We start from the raw sequence: 22900 nt of genomic DNA, 5'->3' as shown, positions 1-22900 counted from the left end.
GTGTTATCATTTTAAGTATTCTATGCTTTATTGTAGCATAAACACAAAGACTTAAAAGTAAAAAGTAAAATACTATACACAGAATCACTATATAACCATGTTCTGGTCAGTTTCTCAGAAGTGAAAGCTAAAGGCCATATTACTGAGAAAACAACTACAATACTTCCCTTAGCATTTTAGCATTGTGTGCAGAAGTCCCAGTAGCTTCTGTTTAATTGGAAGGAAATTTACTTATTCCCAATAAATGTGTTCCTTCACAATATAGAAATAAAATTACAAAGTATAAAATCATAAGCTACTTCACAATAAAATAATTTTAAGTTAAATACTAAAACAATAAAGTGATTTGGTACAAGAATAGTACTCTATAAAAGACTATAAGGGAACTGGGAATGTGGCTTAGTGGTAGAGTGCTTGCCTAGCATGCATGAAGCCTTGGGTTCACTTCCTCAGTACCACATAAACAAAAAAAGCCACAAGTGGGCTGGCTCAAGTGGCTTGAGAAAAATCAGCTCAGGGACAGTGTCCAGGCCCTGAGTTCAAGCCCCAGGTCTAGCAAATAAATAAATAAATTCCATTAAAAAAGGGCTTAAGTTTTCATATTGCGAACAGTTAAAAACTGAAAACAATGCATACATAGCTAAAAATCTTAACAGTAGATATTTATTCAATTATTTTCCTCAATACTGAGAATGAGAATACAAGTGTAAGATGCATAGCATTCAGACAACTGAAATCTTAAGAAATACATATAAAATTTATTAAAATTTATAGCATATTTTAAAAATTCATTGAGTTGTACTATAAAATGGATAAAGAAAATCTAAAATACAGGCAACTTGACACAGAAACACTGCAGAAAATAAGCAATAGATTTCTCCAATATGCCCTTGCTATAAAGATCAAATTAAAGTGATACTAATAGAACTTTAAAACAGAAAAGTTTGAAATATGAGTATTTGATTCACTTTAGGAGCCAGACATTATAAATTAATACTTATACTTTCTTTACCACTAGGTTGCTGAAATAGTTTTTGTGGTTAACCAAGCATATTGCTTCCCACATCCACTGCAAACCCAATAAAGTATGCAAGCACTGTATTACCTTTCATTACTAGTATAGGATAAATTTAAACCAAGAAACAACTTTAATTAGGTATCTAGGATTGTTTTGATTTAATGTGTTAAAATTTTAGAAAAATTAGGTAGGTCATGAAATTAAATGTCCACTTTTCCAATACATTTTTGACAATGCAACAATTTTGCAAGACAAATACATGCCTTAATATTGCTCAATGCTTCAAGTTAAACTTTGACAGGCCTAATATAACTTAAAAAGTTAACAGAAAATTACATTAATATTTGTATTTCAGTTTTCCTTTGGTGTTAAAAGCTTTATAATCTACATCAAATCAAGCTCCTTATTGTTCATTAAATACATCGATAAGAATGTTTCTTGGAGAGGCTAAGTGTATGAGCAATTACTAACTCCTGCTTTATTTATCAAGAAAAATATGGTTAAAACATATTAACTCCCTTAAAGGTTATAATCATAATGATTAGTAGAAAACTGAGGGTTTTACTGCATTTATGTCTAGTAACAGGTCAAGGACATTAGATATTCTCAATGTTTTATTCTGTCAGAGTGCAAATATAGGATCAATGACTGTTACTGTTTATCTTCACATTTTATTACATGATTTCTTGTTACTATCAGTAGCACTAATATATTTAAAAACAAAACATTGCCAGGCAATGGTGGTGTACGCTTATAATAGCAGTATTAGGGAGGTGGAGACAGGAGGATTTTGAGTTTGAGGCCATCCAGGGCTACATAGTCAGAAACAAACAAGCCAAGCAAAACAAACACCTTAAAGAAAATGTAAGAGTTTATAGAATAATACATAGAAACACTTATCTGTGTAATGAAATTAAAGGGGTTTTCCCATTCTATTAGTATTTATTTTACATACTGTTGACACAAAAAGAGCTACCTTCCAAGACCAAAGAAGGTAACTGTATAATGCTATGGAATCAACTTATCTGTCATACATCGGTCTTCATAATAATAAATATCAGATAGCAAAGTCTATCACAACAATCCAGAGACTTCATTCAGATACTTAAAATGATCATGGATTAGATATATTACATAACACCTATAGGATGTGGGGGGAAATCCTGATTAAAACCGAGGCTTTAATGAAAATACACTTTTAAAAGGTATTTTCAATCACACTGTAACCACTTCAGAAGTTTTCTAGCCTATAGAATTTCCATAGATTCCAGAACTACTTGTGCAATTCTGCTTTTTATATAATACTTTGCATTAGGCATAGTGTAATTGCAGTATTAGTCATTTTAATATAAATTAGAATTCTAAAAATATGTTTGCAATTAATCTAGTGCATCCTAGAAAAGTATACACATAATGCATACCCTGGAATATATGCCTCTGATCTATATGACAAAATTTAGCCAACTACATTTTCTATTTAATGCTTTAAAATAAGGAATAATTTGAAACCTGCATAAAATAAGAAAAATCTTGGCATCAATTATGTAATCCTAATTTTAAAAAATAGTGAGTATATACCATGCAACTATACCTGAATAAAGTCTGTACAACCATTTTAAAAGTATTTATATTGATACCTATGAAACATGTGGATTACTAGAAAAATACCACAAATTCTGAGAATGACTTAACTAGACAAAAGAATGACTTAATTAAACTATTGGTTTGATTGGCCAAAACAATTTTTAATGTTAATATAATAAATTTTATTGGGCCAGAGGCGCTGATGAATTTGTTCAATAGGATGATTAATAGAAACAGAAAACAATAGCAGCTTATAAAGAAGCCTCCCTTTGTTCCAAGAAACATTCTAATGTTCAACGTAGTGAGAATATTCTTCCTTTTCTAGTTTTATAGTGTTTCTTATGGTGAAGTCCATACTTTCTTCAAACTCTTTATATGTTTTGGTGATTGGAAGAACTAAACAGTTATTACACTTGTTTCCAACAGGAAAATCTGTATGTAGATACTCAATTGAAGGAGTGGGTTTGAATCCAGAAGGTGGAACAGAATTGCAACCAGTTGCAAAAATAAGAATGTCTTCCATTGTTGTTGCAGATTTACCTTCTGAAAAGTTTACAGGTGAAAGAAAAAAAGAAAAATAAATCTATGTTACATATTGCTATTATCACAGGCTTCAACATTCATCTCAGGTAAAACTAAAACACTAAGTACACTAAGTAACAATAACAGGCCAACAGTTCATTTAATAAATGAAGCTCTGGGCTGTAGTTAGGACTCAAGTGGTAGAATATCTGCTTAGTAAGCACAAAGCGCTGTGAGTTCAAACCCCATTTCTCCTTTACTCCCCAAAATAATTTAAGTAGAAGGAATTAAAATCATTTAGTCCAACCATTCACTATACATTTGACCTCCTCAATAGCATTACTAGTTACTAGTTTAACAAATGCAAAGAAAAAATTAAAATAAAACTTCAACTAAAAGTTAAAACTTTCTCTAGACTGCAAATGCAATGACTTACATTGGTAATGCTGGGTAAATAAATATCATTGGCATAACCCTAGTCAATGATAAAGAAAAAATAAAGAGCAATATAGATTAGTTTTAACACTGATATATGCTCTAGCATCCATATATTTAAAATGTTCAAAAAATGCCTTTTATTTCAGATTGTCTACAAAAATCAAAGTGCAAAATATAATTTACTCAGTAATTTTTTCTCCTCACTTCAAATTCAGCCCCTAAATGTGTTTTTGAATAAATTTCCTCTGTAGATAGCAAATTTAAAACCTATTAATAGCAGGAGGCAAAACAAATATATATACTAAAACAAATATTCTGAGATAGTTAAATGAACTATATCTACATACCCTCAATATTCTGTAAATAATTCTTCCAATACCCCGAAGTTTGTACATCAGGCAATGTGTGCATTTCAAAAAGATCACTAAGGACTTTTGCAGAAAGAGTCTCAGGTTTATGACAAAGGATGTCATAAAATGCTTCTGGGTAAGTCTGAATTTTTTCCAAAACACCAAGAGTTTTCAGACCCTGCTTAAAACTTGAGGAAAAAAACCCAAAAAACAAAACAAAACAAACAAACAATGAGCCAACATTCAAACCTATGTATTTGGTATTAACATTATTAGAGAATTGACATTTGCAGCTAACATACTTAGAATTGTGTAAAACATTTGGCAAAAAAATTAAAAAATCCTCATTCAGATGAGAAACCATGGATATGCTATGTATGAATGCTTTCAAGTTCAGAGCAAGTATTCATATAAAATGAGTAATTTATGTGGCTATGTTTGGAATTATGGTTGTGAAATTTTTTTGTGTGTCAGTTGTGGGGCTTGAACTCTGGGCCAGGGCACTGTTTCTCAGCTCTTCAGCTCAAGGCTAGTGCTCTATCATAGCAACACTTCCGGCTTTTTCTGTTTATATGGTGCTGAGGAATCAAACTCAGGTCCTCATACATGTGAGGCAAGCACTGTACACTGAGTCACCTTCCCAGCCCTGTTAACTATTTTATTAAGAGAAAAAACTATCTTAAGCACCTTTTACTTCAAAGCTATTAATTATGAAAGAAGTTACACAGAAATTTGAAAACAAAGGGATGATATAAATCTTAATCACATAGCAATTTGAGATTCAGGGCTGGGTAAGTGCATCAAGTGATAGGTACCTGCCTAGCATGCACATGAATTCAAACCCTACTACCACCAAAAAATGTTTTTTTGCACTTAGGTATTGCTTTAAAAAATTAGCAAATAAAAAAAAGGAGGAAAATTTAAATAAATGAACTATCTTTTTTTTCTTTTTTTGTGTGCAAGTATTGGGGCTTAAAGTCAGGGATTTGCACTCTTGCTAGGCTTTTTTTTTGTTGAAGGTTTAAGCTCCAGACCTTGAACCACAACTTTACTTCCAGCTTTTTCCTAGTTGATTGGAGATAAGACTCTCAGACTTCTCTGACCTGGCAGACTCATTACTTAAATCTCAAGTCTCCTGAATAACTGGAATTATAGGTGTGAGTAGACAGCACCTGGTTTAACTCCTTATGCATGCAAAAATTTTACTTTCTTTTATAACATTATTGGTATTTTGCACATGGGCCTTGAGCTTAAGAGTAAACACAACACTTGAGTGAGGCTATTTTGCTTTTATTATTTTATGAATGGGTTCTTGCCTTTATGCTTGGCTTGGATTGTCATCCTCTTATTTACCATACCATATGCTTTATCTCCCCTTCTAGTCTTTTTTTATTGGTTTGAGATATGGGTCTCACAAACTTTTGCCTGAACTAGACTCAAATTGCAATGCTTCCATCTCTGCCTTCCAAATGTGTAGGATTACAGGTATGCATCACTATATGTAGCTTAGTTTTTCTTTTAGAATTATTAGCATAAACTGTACAAGGGGGCTTCAGTGTGGTATTTAGAACTTCCATATAATCTGGTCAAATTCACCTCATCTATATTACTCCTATGGTTTTCCTAAAAGATCCAATAATACATTAGGAAAGCTTAAGCAGCAGCCAGACACTGGTGTCTCACCTGTAATCCTAGCAGCTCTAGAGGCTGAGATCTAAGGATCGCGTTTTAAAGCTAGCCTGGGCAGGAAAGTCCACAAGACTCTTTTCTCTAATTAACAACTAAAAAGCTGTGGCTCAAATGGTAGAGTGCTAGCCTTGAGCATAAAAGTTCAGGAACAGTGCCCAGGCCCTGAGTTCAAGCCCAAAATCAGCATAAAAAAAAACCCAAAACATGCTTAACAAAAGAAATACAGTATTTTAAAATGTACATTCATTAATAGTCAAGGAATAGGATGTATCATTTTTTCCGATCAGACTTTCTATAGAGTCCCTAGTCTCCTAAAATAATCTGCTGTATCAATTTATTTCCTCGTTTTATTGACTCCTGCCCAATATAATCCAAACAGGTGGGTATGATTTAAATGTTTTTGAGCAACCTCAAAATTATGTTGAAGCCCAAATCGAAGTACGATAGTATTGAGAAGTGTGTTCTTTTAAGAAATTCTACAGATACACACTATACTACCAAATACTGAGACAAGGGTAACAGTAAGTGGATCCATTATTCATAAAATGGCTTATAACTAAATCTGGAAATCATCATTAAATTGTCCTTCTTGCTCCTTAGCAAATCTTGTATATTTTCATTTCCAGAAATCTATCTGTTCATGTACATTTGTTCCTTTGCTACAATCCCTGGAAACTATGGTTTCCATGCTGTAGCCACAGAGATGTGCCAGAAATAAAACCTGATACTGCTATTCATCCAAAAGAATCAATGGAGACCCTCGATAACTGATTCTTTAGAAATTGTAAACCAAAATTTGTTATTTGATTACAATTAAGGGTAAAAGATCTTGAGATGAAGTAAGATTACTGGAGCTGGTCCAAACTGCAATACAAAGAGACAAGGCAAAATTGATACAAAAGCCAGAGACCAGAAGAATGAATCCATAAGGTAGTTGGCCTCATACCAGAAGAGACTAAGAGTGAACTCCCTCCTTAATTATGAAGAACAAGTACTCTAACACCTTGATTTTGAACTTCTAATGTCCAAAACTGAAAGAGAATAAATTTTTATTGTTTTAAGCCATTCAATTTGTGATAAGTTTTTTTTATGGCAGCCACGAAACAAATTCCAAAGAACAGACCCTGTTTATGAAACAAAGTCCAAGCTTCTTAACATGGTTTCCAACACTTGCACTTCTCACTATACTTTTACCTTTCACACTCTGCTTACTTGTTAAGTAAATTTCTGCCAATATTGTCTGCCTATTAAAAACTTAGATCTATAATCCTAGCTACTCAGGAGACTGAAATCTGAGAACTGTAGTTCCAAGCCAGGCCAGGCCAGAAAGTCTGTAAGACAGCTCCAATTAGGAGATTGTGGCTCAAGTAGTAGAGCACTACCCTTGAGCAAATAAGCTCAAGAATAGCACACAAGCCTTGAGCTCAAGCCCTATGACTAGCGCTTACACACTGACACACTCATACCCCTCAAAATAGCAATGAGTGAATTCCATCTTACCATTTACCTAACAAAATACAAATACATACACGTTATTTGCACATGCACGCATGCACACACGTGCACGTGCGTGCGCACACACACACACAAAGTAGAAAAGACTGCCATTCTTACTATTCATGTAACAAAACACAAGTATATACACACATACTTATCTGCTGCCTTAGCAGAGGGAGAAACCATTCAAAATGCCCAACATTATAAAGGGATAGAAGGTGGGTGTGATAGGGATGAAAACTATCACCAAGCTAAGTACTTTCAATGTTTTTCCTTTGGAACTATGTAATACTTCGTATAATTTTAAAACAAGTTTTAATAAAAAAAAATCACTAAACTAAAAAAAAATGTACTGAATTTATAGTACAACTACTCATGGGCTGGGAAGGTAGCTCAGTGGTAGAGCACTTGCCTTGCATGCCTGAGGCCCTGGGTTTGATTCCTCAGCACCACATAAGCATAAAGAAAAAAGCTGGAAGTGGCGCTGTGGCTCAAGCAGTAGAGCGCTAGCCTTGAGCTGAAGAGCTGAGGGACAGCGCCCAGGCCCGGAGTTCAGGCCCCACAACCGGACCCAAAAAAAAAAAAAATTAATACTCAGATAATTACTATTCCAATTTGACTTAATAGCACAATATAATACAAATATAGGCAAAAAAGAAATACAATTTAAGTTTCAGTAATGGTGGTTGTGGTCTCAAGTGCTCCTCAGTTAAAACTTCAGTACCACCACTACCACCACACAAAAAGAAGAAGTGGGCGGAACCAAACAAGTAATTATTACTTATACTCTAATTCCCCATTGTCCTTGAGAACTAGGATTCTCAATAATATATGATAAAAGAAAAAAGTAAAAATCAGACAGTATTAAATGTGAATGACAGGTATTTGTGTAAGCTCCTGTTTCATCTTAAAAAGTATAACAAAAGCAAACAGCAACAAAACCCTGTGGTATCTAGTTTTAATCTACAAGAAAGACCAGCAAAAATAAGCATCTATAGAATTAGGGCTATGGTTTTTAATACATTTTTCCATTAAAAGTACCTCAAGCTAGAATTATAAAATAAGTATAAAACATTTTGTGTTACACCATATAGCAAAAAAGCTATCAAAGATATTAAAAGAACTCAAAGGAATCATAGAGGAGGCTTACACTACAGTCAAAATTAAGGGAACAGAAATTTAAACCAGGATAATAATAGTAATAGTTTAAATACCTATTGAATATATCTAAATCTGTGGGGGTAATACTGATTTTTTTTCTTTTTCCTTTTCTTTCTTCCTTCCTCTACGCCTCCTTTCCCCATCCTTCTTTTCTTTATTAATTTCTCAATTCGTTTCTTTCGTCCTTGTTCTGGGGCTTTGCCACTGTCCCTGAGTTCCTTTTGCTTAGGGCTACTGCTCTACCACTTGAAGCACAGAACCACTTCCAACTTTTTGGTTGGTTTTACTGGAGATAAAGGTCTCATAAACTTTACTACTACCTGGGCTGGCTTCCAACTACAAATCCTCACCCAGTCTCCTGAGTAGCTATGAGCTATCAGTGCCATGTTTGATACCTAACTGTTTTGAGATGACATCTTATCTGGTTTTGAAATAAAACTGGAGTCTACAAGGAAAGTACAGGTGAATAAGATGAAAAAGCTCAGCCACATATGGGTATTAGATGTAAGTCTTAGGCTATGGTTTGCTATTTTCCATTATTAATGAAAAAAAAAAAAAAAGGAAAGGCTAGGGGCACATGGTTCAAGTGATACAGCAATTGACTAGCAAACCTAAGTCCCTGAGTTCAAATACCTCAGTACAAAAAAGGGGCATTTAAAAGAGACTATGTAAGTTGTAAACTTCTTTTTCAAGTATTCCAACGAAAAATTGGAGACTAGTATTATAAAACTAAAGAAGAGTGAAAATCAGAACTATCTTGTTTATCAAAGAATGGATCTATGTTACCCAGCAGATGTGCTCAATAAATAGGTATTAAATAAATGGAAATGGAACAGTTAGCTCATGTAGTAAGAGTTCTTAAAATCATTTTTACGTAGAAAAATATAAAATGAAACTATTTCATCTATCTAAGGATTCTGTTTCTGTAGCTCTGTACAGAATGACCAAAATAATAATCATCCTTGAGAGGTTCACTTTAAAGTAATTTAAAATAGCATTTCAACTTTTTCTTACAACATTTACATTTATTACCAAGTAAATCCCCTACATCATAATTAAACACTTTAAATATGTAAAAGTAAACAGCTTACCTTTCAAAGGGTATTTGGACTCTCTTAATTACTTGGTAGACAAGTACATCTTTTGCCAACATATATTTATCATTTAATGTTGTTACATGTCTTAGACATCCAATAACATCTAGGTAGTTATAGCATTCATTTATTACTGAGTTTAAGTCAGTTATATCTGCTGCAGTATTTATCTATAACAGAAAATATACATACTTTTTTACTCGTGAATGATCTTTAAATATCAAAGGATGTATTATTTTGTGTTTACTTTTGGAAAGTATCAGGGTAGGGTCAAAGTCTACCAGGAAATATTTTCTAGAATAAATCTAGTTCAACAAATATTCTGTAATATTCAAAGATGTTACTTGTACATTATGCCAAACTAACGGTCTGACATTGTTGAATAGACATTGCCTTATACACTTAAAATACAACAAACATTTCCAATAACTAAATGTAGCCTTATCACTAAAATCTATCCAAAACAATGAGTTAAAACAGTGTCAATCTTTCCTGATCTCTACTTTCTTATGTAAAAGCAAAGTCGAAAACAAAATTCTGAGTGATTACACAATTCGTTTTATGATTTGTATCTTTAAAAAATGGGTTATTTAAGTAGAGGAATAGAGTATCTTAGGCTGTCAATCACTTGGCATATGTTGTAATAAACTGTGCCAATTAAGTGTGAAAACAGAGGCTAAAAAAATGTAGTTGTGTTTCAATGAAATTATTTACAAAAACAGGAAGTGAACTCAGATAGCCTACAGGCCAAAACTTGCCAATCTTTACTACAAATAACCTATTTTAGAGGGGAAAAAAACATCTCGCATTTTGTTGTTGTTGGTGGTGGTCGTGGGGGCTAAACTCTAGGCATGGGTGCTGTTCCTCAGCTCTTCAGTTCAAGGCTAGCATTGTCCTACCACTTGAGCAACAGTGCCACTTCCAGCTTTTTTCTCCTTATGTGGTGCAAGCACTCTACTACTGAGCCACTTTCCCAGCCCAACATCTGACATTTTTGAGCCACTACCTATGGTTATTTGTGAAACAGCCTAAACTCTATAAACCCAACTACCATTTAAATCTATTCTTTAATTCTTGTGTAGCTAGCTTACATTTACTAGCGTGTACATTCCAAGAAGACAGTGGTAGAGTGCTAGCTTTGACAGAAAACAAAACAAAACAAAAACCCTCCTTCTTAGACTCTGAGTTCAAGCCCAAGGGCTGGCACGAAATACAAAAAACAAAAAAAAAAAATCAAAGCAAAAAAGTACTAGGGACATTGGTCAAGTTAAAATACATTTTTTTTCTTTTGTTAAAAGGAAAAACTCTAAGGGTCAATTTAAGGTATGATTTTAGCCTGGGTATGGTGGCACATACTTGTAATCCCAGCAAAGGGAAGATGAATGAGGATACAAGTTCTATATTGGCCAAGATTATACAGTGAAACTTTATATAATGTAAGTCTACGAAGAAATTGTAATTTTAAAATGAACCATCTTAGTCCAAATGAAAACCACAATCTCACTTCTAAACCTATGCTTTTAGCCATGAAACTTTATTGCTTATTGTTGAGACAATGGAAAGAATATACTTAAGTATGAAGGAAGTAAAATAGCTTCCATTGCCTCAGATAGTTTCCAAATAATGCAGGCAATATCATCTCTTAAGGTGACATGACAAATGAATTTGAGTATCGCATAGAGCCAACTGTAAATGCTCAATAAACAGTAACTACTTTTATGCAAGAACATTGACATTCATCTCCCCACTTGTTTCCAAACTGTCTTTGTCTCTCCCTTATATTCTAACTGGTGAGTCCAGTATTTATTATTCTTCAGACACACTACCTAAAAGAAAGTACAAGTCATCATTTTTCTAGCATGCAATGAGGAATGTTTCATATTGTCTCTGGCAATGTATCAAATAATCTAGTCTTGGCCTTTTTCGCCACAAATGTTAAGTGTCAAATCACATTATGTATTAGCTTTAGCAACATTAAATGTGACATGCTAATCTATCCAGCTGATAATTACTTTTTTTTAAAAGACTGGTTTTGGGACTGAAGAGGGCAGACTGATCAAGTCTGCAATGTAGTGTAAACGTGTGGGAATTCAACAGTAAAATGCCCATTGTAAAACTAATCTAAATTTATAAAAACTTAATAAGGGAATGTGAAAATGTAGCAAGTAAATGCCCTCTAAAAGGAGAATGATATGCCAAGGCACCAGTGGCTAAAGCCTGTAATCCTAGCTGCTCAGGAGGCTGAGATCTGAGAACTGCAGTTCAAAGACAGCCTGGGGGACTGGGAAGTTGGCTCAGTGGTAGAGCACTTGCCTTGCATGCCTGAGGCCCTGGGTTCGATTCCCAGCACCACATAAGCAAAAAAAACAAAAAAAAAACAAAAAAAAACAAAGACAGCCTGGGCAGGAAATGTGAGACTCTTATCTGCAATTAAGCACCAGAAAAGCCAGAAGTGAAGCTCAAGTAGTAGAGCACTAGCCTTGAGCACAAAAAGGCTCAGGGACTGTGGCCCAGGCCCTGAGGTCAAGCCAAGGATGAGCACAAAAAAAAAAAAAAAAGAGAATGGTGTATTAATCAGTATGAATTGAAGGGATTAAAAAAATGGTCTGGCTATGTATCTTAGTCTGGCAAACTCATTATTCTCCAGCCTTAGTCTACTGAGTATCAAGTCCCATGTCACCAAAACCAGTTGATCTGTTTATTTTGCTTATCTGATGTTTTATTTTTTCAATTTTTTTTTTTTGGTTAGTCATGGGGCTTGAAGTCTGGGCTTGGGTCCTGTCCCTGCACTCTTCAGCTCAAGGCAAGCGCTCTACTGCTTGAGCCAAAGTGCCACTTCTGGTTTTTTAGTGTTTTTTTGGAGGCAAGAGTCTCACAGACTTTCCTGCCCCGGCTGGCTTTGAACAGTGGTTCTCAGATCTCAGCCTCCTGAGTTTCTAGGATTACAGGCGTGAGCCACCAGTGCCTGGCAATGTGGTTTTCTTGGTTTTTTGTATGGTCATGGGGGCTGAACTCTGGGCCTGGGCGCTGTCCCTCAACTCGTCAGCTCAAGACTAGCAGCGCCCTACCACTTGAGCCACAGAGCCACTTCCGGCTTTTCTTCTGCTTATATGATGCTGAGGAATCGAACCCAGGGCCTCATGCAAACGAGGCAAGCACTCTACCACCAAGCCAACTTCCTAGGCCTGTTTTTGTTTTGTGTGTGTGTGTTTTGTATGTGCTGGTCCTGGGCTTGAGCACTGTCCCCGAGCTTTTTTAATTTTGCTCAAGGCTAGCACTCCACCATTTAAACCACAGCTCCACTTCTGATTTTTTTGGTGGTTAACTGGAGATGAGTGTTACAGACTTTCCTGCACAGGTTGGTTTCAAACCTCTATTTTCAGATCTCAGCCCCCAAATAGGTAGGATTACAGGCAATAGCTACCAGCATGTGGCACCAATGTGTTTTTAATCATGTTTTGAATACTGCTTGTAAACATAAATATGTTTAAACATAAAAGATAAAATTATGTTGACCATACCTATTTCAGAGTGGTACTGTTTATTACTGAAAGTCAGTCATATAAATGATAATTTATAATGTAGTCAACATTTTAATGAATAGCTATGTTTCTTACCCTGATTATAATTTGTGCCACATCAAAGTCTGAAACATCTTCCAAAACTGGTTCGGTATTTTCTGGTCCATAAACAAGGCAATTAAATAAGGTCTTAGAAAAGAAACCTGGTGAAGGACCACCATGAACCAATGAAATGGCAAGGATTTTGCCAGCTTCATAGTAAAGATTCTCTTCCAAAGCTGCAAATATATATGAAAATACACTTATGAAACTTCAATTATTTAAAATGAAAAATTTCTAATAGTAATGCAGTAACAGTAATGTATTTATGGAGAAAATGTAAATACAGAAAATCTTTGGGCTAAATTACGCATCTATAATCTTAGTATAATAACCTTAAAGTTTTTAATGTTTGTATATAAAAATATAGTTTTATCTCTGCCATTTTTCACATATACTTCAATTTTTTACAGTGCTCAAAATTAACTTAGAAATGTATTTTAATGCAAATCACTTCCCAATTACTAGCTAACTTAGTTAAATGGCATTTTCAACTGTAGTAGATATGTTACTGTATCTGTAATGTCACAGAGCAGTATCTATTTATGTACTTTTGTTTATATTTTTGTTTTGATTAGGATAGTTTCCTAGATATGGTATTAGTAGGTCAAAGGATACAAACATTTCTAAAATTCTAGACTTATACCATTCAATTACCTTCTATATAAGGCAGTTTTACACCCAATAGCATGTTATAATTACCCTCACAACTTTAATATTCTTAAACTATTTAAAATGTTTTGTCAACTTTTATGGATGAAAAAAGACAGTTCATTAACTGTTCAAAACCATTATTAATTACACAATGTTTTAACTTATTAAAATTTTCTTTAAAAATAACCATTACATTTTGCACAACTAGAAATCTTGACAATCTAAATAAATATATAAATATATAATATAATCATTTGAAAGTTTTTCTTAAAAGGGAATTTAGAACTGAAGTTGTGCATATAAATATTGTAAAAATGATACTGGGTGGATGCTGATGGCTCATGCCTATAATCCTAGCTACTCAAGAAACTGAGATCTGAGAATTCCAGTTCAAACCCAGCCCAGGAGATAAGTCTGAGACTCTTATCGCCAATTAGCCAGCCAAAAGTGAGAATGCTGAGCTGTAGCTCAAGTGTTGGGTGTACTGGCCTTTACTGAAACAGCCAAATGAGAGCACGAGACCCTGTGTTCAAGCCCCAGTATAGGCACCAAAAAAAAAAAAAAAAAGGTACTGGTGAAGAACATGTTCTAGAGAAAAAACAAAAACAAAAAAACAGAATTTGAATGTGATTAGACAAGCTTTATTTTTTTTAAAACTTTCTCAAATTTTCTGTTATAGAAATGGTGATCTGAGAATCTCCTACAAATTCTAGAAGTAGCAACTCTGTGTTGAAGTGCTTATTTTAATCAAAGTAAATACTTACCAACAGTTACATCAGAAAAGTATGGACATAATTGTTACAGAGCATATTAGGGAGTACATTAAAATTTTACATGTGGCAGACACCTGTTTTAATCTAAAACCAACATTGTAAATACACAAAGTACAAATCCAAATACATGAACAAAAAGAGTACAAATCATCATCCATTCCATATAGCTTGCTCTGTTCAAATGAAATTTAAGTGAATATAATTTAAGCACATGTTTACTTAATTGTGAAATCATTTCAAGCATATTGACATAAGTTATTTAATGTTTTATCACAAAACATTTTGGAAAATATCATTTCTTATCCCTCTTTCCTGTGATTGTCAGTAATTTATTAACAACGTAAATTATATATTTAGCACAGATAATATTAATCCTAACATGCTATTTTTGTTTCTATACATGCCATGTATGTTATACATGCTTCAGTATGTACAATTAAAAAAATAATTACCTTGAGAATTTAGAGACAAGTTCTTTGACAAAGACCCTTCAAACAATGATGAGTTTGCCAGGTGGTGCATTAAGAGACTCAGAAATTCTTGCTTTGATCCAAGGCATTCTTTTCCAAAACCATCATTTTCATTAACATAGGATACTTCAATTGTGTATGAAGGATTAAAGTTTTTGAATTCATCTATGGCACTATTCCAGATATTGGCTTTGTTGATATATAATTTTTCAGTTTTTTTTTTAATTTGAAATCCTAACTCTATCAATATTGTTGAAATATCCCTTCTAAACTTGCTTCCTTGCCTATAAAACATGAATTTAAATATAGAGTGCATTATTTTAAAGTACTTAATGAGAAACAGCAATTATTACAGACAAGAGAAAAATAATCAAAAAGAAATTCCTTCCCAACTCTTACCTAAAAAGAATGGCTGTTACTGGGACAAAAACAGATTCATTTAATTATCTATGTCTTTATCTTCTTGGTGGTACTGAGGTTGAAAATCAGGGCCTATACTCAAGTCATATGTCCATTCCTTTTGACTCTGGTTCTTTCTGAAATAGGTTTGCCTGGGCTGGCAAATTTATACTTTCTGTTGTAGCTGAGATGACAAGTACATACCACCACAGCCAGGGTTGTGCAACTTTTTGATTAAGCTAGACTTGAATGCTGCACTTCCTGATTTCATAGCCTCCTAATCAGCAAAGACTGCAGTTGTGAACAACTATGCCCTTCAAATAATTTTTTTTTTTTTTTGTTGGTCGTAGGGCTTGAACCCTCACCTCTTCAGCTTAAGGTAAGCGCTCTACCACTTGAGCCACAGCATCTCTTCCGGTTTTATGGTGCTTAATTGGAGATAAGAGTCTCATGGATTTCTGCCCAGGCTGGCTTTGAACCATGATCCTCAGATCTCAGCCTCCTGAGAAAAGGATTACAGGTGTGAGGCACCAGCACCTAGCCCAGCTAATTCTTTTAAGGGTTAGGAACAAGAGCTGAAGTTGAAGTTAAACTTGCTAATATTTTTTGTGGGGCAATTATCTGCCCTTTTTTTTAAGTGCACATTAGTTATATAGGGAGGGATTTCATTATTACATCTTACATTTCCATACATTTTATAGTGTATTCCAGTCATTCTCATCTCCTCTATCACTTTCTCTTCCCCCATTTCCCTTATTTTGAATTCCTCACAACTGTCTATATAATAGAATAATTGACAAGAATACTGGTGGATGATTATCTCAAACTTGATCAACTCAGCAGATTCAAATTTAAATCATGAACTCCAGTTCTCACTTTCTGACCAGTAGTTAGTTGCATTAATAACATATTTTTAATCATAAATTTATGACTAAAAGTATGCTAATCCTTTATGTAATACCTTCCAGTCTCGACCAGTAATTTTCAAAGTGTGATTCAAGACCACCAGCAGCAGCATCTCCTTGGAACTGGTTAGAAATGCAAATTGCTAAACCTCACAGCACATCTACACAATTAGAATGTTTGTCTTAACAATCCAGGTGGTTTGTATGGACTAGCACAATCACTTTCTACATTCAAGTTCTTCATGTTGGAATAAATGTAGTCAGCGTAAACAAATGTTTCTCATTCTAAAACATTACAATGCCCTATTGTGGTCCGGCCTATGATTTTTCTGACTAGCTCATTAGACTAAGTTGAAGAAAAATCAAAGTTCCATGTTATTATAACAGGTTATTTATTTTTGTGCCAGTATTGGGGCTTGTACTCTTAACTCTGCGTATCATTTTTTTGGTTGGCATTTTTATTCATAGCTGGAGTTCTACTACCTGAATTGTGACTCCAGTTCCAGCTTTTAGCTGGTTAACTGACACGTATCTTTGCATTTGTCTGCTTATAGCCTGGTTTCAAACTGTGATTCTCAGATATCACACTTTTTTTGTTATTAAAAGGAATTTAATAACCTTAATTAAAAATCCTTAGCAGCAATTCCATCACTGGTCCTTGGTGACTGGAGCAACTCTATGAGATGGAGTCCCTTTGGGATGTGATCAAACCCAGTCTGGGACATGAACGACCACATGGCAAGGAACTACCTGGAAGTTATTTCAATACAAAGATATCACACTTCTAAGAAGCTAGAATAACAGGCATGAGCTGCCAGATTCAGTGCTTTTCTAGAGAAGAATATGACTGTAAGTTAAAGCAGGAACAAAGAGTCAAAGCTTCTCTGATACATCATCTTCATATTTAGAAATAATATGAATGCTTTTATTATTTATTTATTGTGATAGTTTGAATTCAGGACCTCATGCCTGCTAAAAAATGTGTTTTACAGTTTTAGTTTTCTAACAAATAATAACATTAGGAGTTTTCAAGGTACATTAAAAAATGTGACATGTTGAAACAGCAGTTCTTCAGTTTTTGACAAGTACTTAATATTCTACCTGTCTGCAAAGTGAATTATCAAATATTTTCACAAAATTTTTTTTTACATTTTCAAAGTTTTTAAACTTGAAACTATTTTTCACAGGAAAGTACTTCATCATACTTAATTACTGTTATTTCTCTTTGTTCCTAATAGGTAATGTGCTATTCATAATTCTTTTGAAAGTGACATAAACCTACATATCATTATCTACTACTGAACAGTTTACAGAATGATTTTAAAAATTATTTTGCTATTTATGGAAACAGGAATTGGTGTAATAATATAAAGTAATACCACCAGCCTGAGGAAAGTTTGTGAGAACCTTAGTTCCATTAACTACTAAAAAGGAAGAAGTAGCTGTAGCTCAAATGGTACAGCATCAGTCTTGACTAAAAAAGCTAAGGAAGAGTACCCAGGCCCTAGCACAAAAAAAAGGGAGGGGGGGCAGAGAAGAGCTTGACAATTAGACTTCTGACACTGACAGGGATTTTTAACCAAATGGATTATACTTCAAAAAAAATAAACCATCTTTATGTTAAATAGAACTCCTTTCTTCTCATAAAAGGAAATGGTATTCTTGATATTTTAATCTTCTTAGTCTATAATCAAATAATACTGTGTAAACTTTTCCAGATTACTACTAATTATCTTGAAAGTGATTTATAGTCTGGTGCTGGTGGCTCATACCTATAATCTTAACTACTGATGTCTAAGAACAGGTCAAACAAATCTGACTCATCTAGAATTAACCAGCAAAAAGCTGGAAGTGTACTGGTGGCTCATGCCTGTAATCATAGCTACTCAGAAGGCTAAAATCTGAGGCAGGAAATTCCATGAATTTCCCATCGTCAATCACCAAAAAAAAATATATATATATATGTGTGTGTGTTTATATAGTATGTATTAGGTTTATATAATATGTATTAGAAGTGGAGTAGTGGGTTTTGTGGTAGAGCACTACTACTAGCCTTGAGCTTAAAAAAACTCAGGGACAATTTTTAGGCCCTGAGTTCAAGCCCTAGAATTCGAAAAAATAAACAAGTTGGAAATAGAGATGTGGCTCAATGATAGAGCACGAGCGTTGAGTAAAAAAGCTAAAGGAAAACTTGAGGGCCTAAATTCAAGCCACCAACTCAGTGCTGCCACAAGGAGGGAAAAAAAAGGAAAAAAGTGATCTATAATAAATAAAATACCTTATTTTACATTACAATTTAGTCTATAATAAGGAAAACTGATTTTACATCCTCTTCATACATGCAATCTGATCTGATACTTTTGCAATTTCTAGTATCTCACTTATTTGTATCTTTAGGCTAGATATATTGACTTCGTGATCAAATGATGAATCCTATGGTTTGAGAAACACTCAGCTATTATATTATTAACAAATAGCCTATGTATGGCTTTTCCTTTCCTTTTCCTTTCACTTTATTCAAACGGACTTTATATTTTTTCTTAAATTCAGGATACAAACCTCAATAGATCTTCATGCTGAGGTCCAGATGACAGCTTTTGTAACTTAGGTGATGACTCTTCTAACAAACAGTCAGTAATTGCCACTTTATTAGATTTGGGTGCTGCATGTTTTTTTGCCTTTTGGAAACCTACAGATTTAAATCCTAATATTAGCTAATTAGAAGTACAAGTAAAAGCATTAACAAATTCGAATGAAATGATTTTATTTAAAATTATAAACTATTACCTGAATTGTAGATAATACTTCTACATTCCAAACATTCCCAGTTTTGTTCCCATGATCGTAGTGAGGAACAGGCTAAATGTGTTCCACTAGAACCACAACACTGACAGCGTTTTATTTCCCATTTGCTGAGGATATAAAGAAAAGTATAGGCTGATGTTTTGATTTTAATGTAATCTACTTCTATCCACAATCACTGCCAAAGATCCTACCCTCTGCCACATATCTTTTTACTAAAAGAGGGAAAACAGATTAGATCCAACACTGTATTATGTTCTCTAGTTTACTACTGCTCTTAAATATCTCTATTTTAAAAATGTATACTCATATCAACATACACATATATACATACACAAAGGATATAACACATTTGAAAGGCTTAAAATTAAGGAGAAAAACAATTTTTTTCATTTGGAGATAACTATATTCACAGAGAGACTACTGTGTCTGTGTCCACTATCAACAAACATTCAGTTAATTTCAAGATAAGGAGTAAGGAGTATTTCTGGCAGAGAGCTTGCTCTGCCACATCAGGTACTATGTAGCATGACAACGAATCTTTCCATTTGGCCCACATTCATATTATCCCTACTCTATATTTCCCCAGTGTGACTCGTGATATGTGGGAGGGTCATAATCTTATTTGTTGTACGGAGATAATTGTGTTGCGGTGTTGTTTCACTTTGAGAGACAATGAGATATAATATAGGGACACCAGCACAGGACACAACCAGAAGGTAATCATTTACAAGCCAAAAAAAGGTCTCTGACTTGAAAAAATTATATTAAGTGAAGTAAGCCAGGCCAAAGAAACATAGGTCCTATGGTTTGTTTCCCTTACTTGCAATAACTAGTATATATCTGGGACAAGTAGAAAGATAAGATGATGTTAAGTGAAATGAACCCCAAGATAGGGACACAAGTGGTTTTTTCTTTCTTGCTATTGTTTCTAACATATTTATAAGGTACCATGTGATTTTTTTTTTTGTTGCTTTGTATGTTCTACCCCCACGGTATAACCCCTGTTTTCACTGAATTTGATGTTGGTATAATTTGGGGAGGGGAAGGGAAAAAACAAAATGTTTAAATAGGGGTACAGGTTGGCCCATTGTAACAATGAGATACACAAGACACTGTTGAACAACGAACTTTACAATTTGGTCGGGGGAGGGGAGGGAATATAGTTGTGGAAGTGGGAGGGATGGTAGGAGAAAAACAAAGGAGGCAACAATGATTGATAAGAAATGTACTGATTACCTTGCTCATGTAACTGTAACCCCTCTGTGTTCAGTATTTTCACAATAAAAAACTTATTTAAAAAAATAACAAATAAACACCCTGGTATCAGACTGATAGCTTCCTAAATTGTGAGAAAATAAATTTTCTGTTGTTTAATCACCTAGTATGTCTGTATTTTATTATGCAACCCTAATGAGTTAACTTTTGGTTTGTAATCACATATACAGTTCCTTTTCAATTTAGAATAGCCATATTTAGACTCAATAGCCACATCTAGCTAGTAGCTACCATATAGACCACTTGTAGCTCCGAGAAATAAATAACTATATTGGGTGCAAAATTATCTTTAAATAAGCATAAGTATTTAACAAATATACAACTGAAATTAAAACTTCAAACATCCTAATAGACTGTTTCATTAACTACAAAATCTATTTTGTCAGCCAGAAGTTTAAATAAGAAACCACTAAATATGATTCAACTTTCTCAAATACCTATCAGGTTCATTATATTCTCGTCCTTCTTTGCAACGACATCTTCGAACATCACAACGCTCATGATGCTGAAGAAGATCTTGATAAGCATTTTCCTCTAATTCCCAGGAAGCATCTCTATAAATTAAAGCAATATAAAAAATCATATACTTTAAGATGTTCCATGAAAAGGATTGATAATTTACGAAGGACAAAATTTGTCATTTTAAAGCTATTTTCTTCAATGTGTAAATCTATGGCATCATTTTAATCTCCAATTAATTAGCCTTACAGTTAATTTTCAAATTCAAAGGTCAAGCACAATTTTTCTAAACTTACAATTGTTCTATTATTTCACTTGCCCTACCCCGCGCCCCCCCCACCCCCCCGAAAACAAGGTGTCACTATGTAGTCTGGGCTGATCTTGAACTTGAGATCCTGTTACCTCACTCTGCTGGGAATACAGTTTTACACTACTATGCTTGGGCCCAATTTTTAATTTCAGCTCTACTATTACTATTTCTGAATTCCTCATCTTAAACATCAGATCATTTAGAAAATATATAAATACCATTTTAAAGACTATGTTGAAATCAACCCAAGTTGAACAAAGATGGTACTAGGAAAGAATAAATCAACTAATAAAACATTTACATTTATGCTCTCTAAAAAACCTGACTCTCTGGGAAGAGTCTTCATATTTCCCCATTTGAAACAGCTATCTTCCCACAATTACTTATAATCAGACATTAAATCCAACATTAGAAATACCTTGCTGCTTTTGTCAAAAAGCTACATGTTACTCACTTTTCAGGAATATGAATTCCCATTTTCAACATCTCTTTCTGAAAGATCTCACTATTATTACATATTGTACACCTAAAGAAAAATATTCCAGCATTTATTGCTTGAACCTACAGAGGAAAAATGAAGAAGTCTTTTATCAGGTTATGAATTATATAACAGGACATGTACTATTTTTACTTAATATGAAAATATCTTACATGCCAGTGATTCTTATTCCCACTACTAAAACCTGAAGAGCTTTTTCTTCCTTTTTTTTGGGGGGGGGGTCTGGTCGTGGGGCCTGAACTCTGGGCCTGGGCGCTGTCCCTCAGCTCTTCAGCTCAAGGCTAGCGCTCTACCACTTGAGCCACAGCACCACTTCCAGCTTTTTCTCCTTATGTGGTGCTGAGGAATCGAACCCAAGGCCTCATGCATGCGAGGCAAGCACTCAACCACTAAACCAACTTCCCAGCCCCCCTCCAATTTTTATATATATGAATTACACATTTGTCTTAATGGCAGTGTTCTCTGTTTTATATTATGATTTATGTAGAAATCCTTAGTATCTGGATATAACATCTGCAAAAGGAAATCCTGAGAACTGTTTTACATTGCTACAAGATACATAACATACTATTTATAACATTAGTTTTTATTTCCCGTTAGAAGAGACTTACTAGTTTATTGAAGAAATTTTAGAAAACCCCAAGTTAGAAGCAAAAATTACCTTGTGCCAGGAATAGTGGCACATACCTATACCACTTGGAGCTCCACTTCTTTTTCAGTGGTTAATTGGAGATAAGAGTCTCATGGGGACTTTTCTGATTGTACTGGCTTTGAACTATGATACTCAGATCTCAGTCTCCTGAGTAGTTAGGAATACAGATGTGAGCCACAGGCCTCAGGCTATCTTTGACATTATTAATATTGTGACAGTTATAAAATATCAGGATTTTTCATATCCAAGGAGTAATGGTGTTTAATGCTTGTTGATTTGCATTGTAGGCATAGAACCCAGCACTTCACAAACACTACGGAAGCCTCATCTAGCTAATATTCCTAGCCTCAATTTTGTGTTTTATTTGAAAACTAGTCATTTTAAGCTTGACATTAAAAGTTACTTTAAAAGAAGAAAAAGCTTTAAGTCAGTAACAGAACCAGATCCCTGTAAAGGAGTTATTGTGTAGCCAGCCTAGGCTGGCCTTAAACTTGTGAACCTCCAGCATCTGCTTCCCTAGTACTAGGATTATAGACATATACTAACATGCTCACCTGGGTAGTCTAAAAATAAATAAATCAACAATGGCCTCTTAATGGTTAGTTTGCTACCAATTTTATCATTTCCTGGGTTCTTAGCTTAAATATAAGTGGAATTTAGGATTTTTTTAAGTCACTGTGGAATACAAAATCCTTAGAATAAAAGCAAATTTGTATAAATTTACAT

At 34.2% G+C, this 22900-nt stretch overlaps 1 protein-coding gene across 5 annotated transcripts in view; it reads right to left on the bottom strand.

Moving 5' to 3' along the window:
- Positions 1-760: 760 nt before the first annotated feature.
- Positions 761-22900, bottom strand: part of G2e3 (G2/M-phase specific E3 ubiquitin protein ligase) — a 43683-nt gene continuing 21543 nt past the window's right edge. For 2 of the 5 annotated variants that reach the window (XM_070026182.1, XM_070026178.1), the window contains exons 9-17: positions 21478-21584; positions 20692-20808; positions 18962-19086; positions 18734-18878; positions 14853-15154; positions 12971-13152; positions 9351-9523; positions 3910-4100; positions 761-3145 (exon numbers count right to left, since the gene is read on the bottom strand). In XM_070026182.1, the coding sequence (XP_069882283.1) occupies positions 2889-3145; positions 3910-4100; positions 9351-9523; positions 12971-13152; positions 14853-15154; positions 18734-18878; positions 18962-19086; positions 20692-20808; positions 21478-21584 (1599 nt within the window). In that variant the 3' untranslated portion in view covers positions 761-2888. The remainder of the gene's footprint in view (positions 3146-3909; positions 4101-9350; positions 9524-12970; positions 13153-14852; positions 15155-18733; positions 18879-18961; positions 19087-20691; positions 20809-21477; positions 21585-22900) is intronic. The other 3 variants (XM_070026189.1, XM_070026200.1, XM_070026210.1) reach the window with 3 other exon arrangements.

The sequence above is a fragment of the Dipodomys merriami genome, unplaced genomic scaffold (genome assembly GCF_024711535.1).
Source record: "Dipodomys merriami isolate MVZ:Mamm:240054 unplaced genomic scaffold, mDipMer1.0.p SCAF_1, whole genome shotgun sequence".
NCBI classification, from domain to species: domain Eukaryota; kingdom Metazoa; phylum Chordata; class Mammalia; order Rodentia; family Heteromyidae; genus Dipodomys; species Dipodomys merriami.
This window is presented reverse-complemented; position numbering and strand designations above follow the sequence as displayed.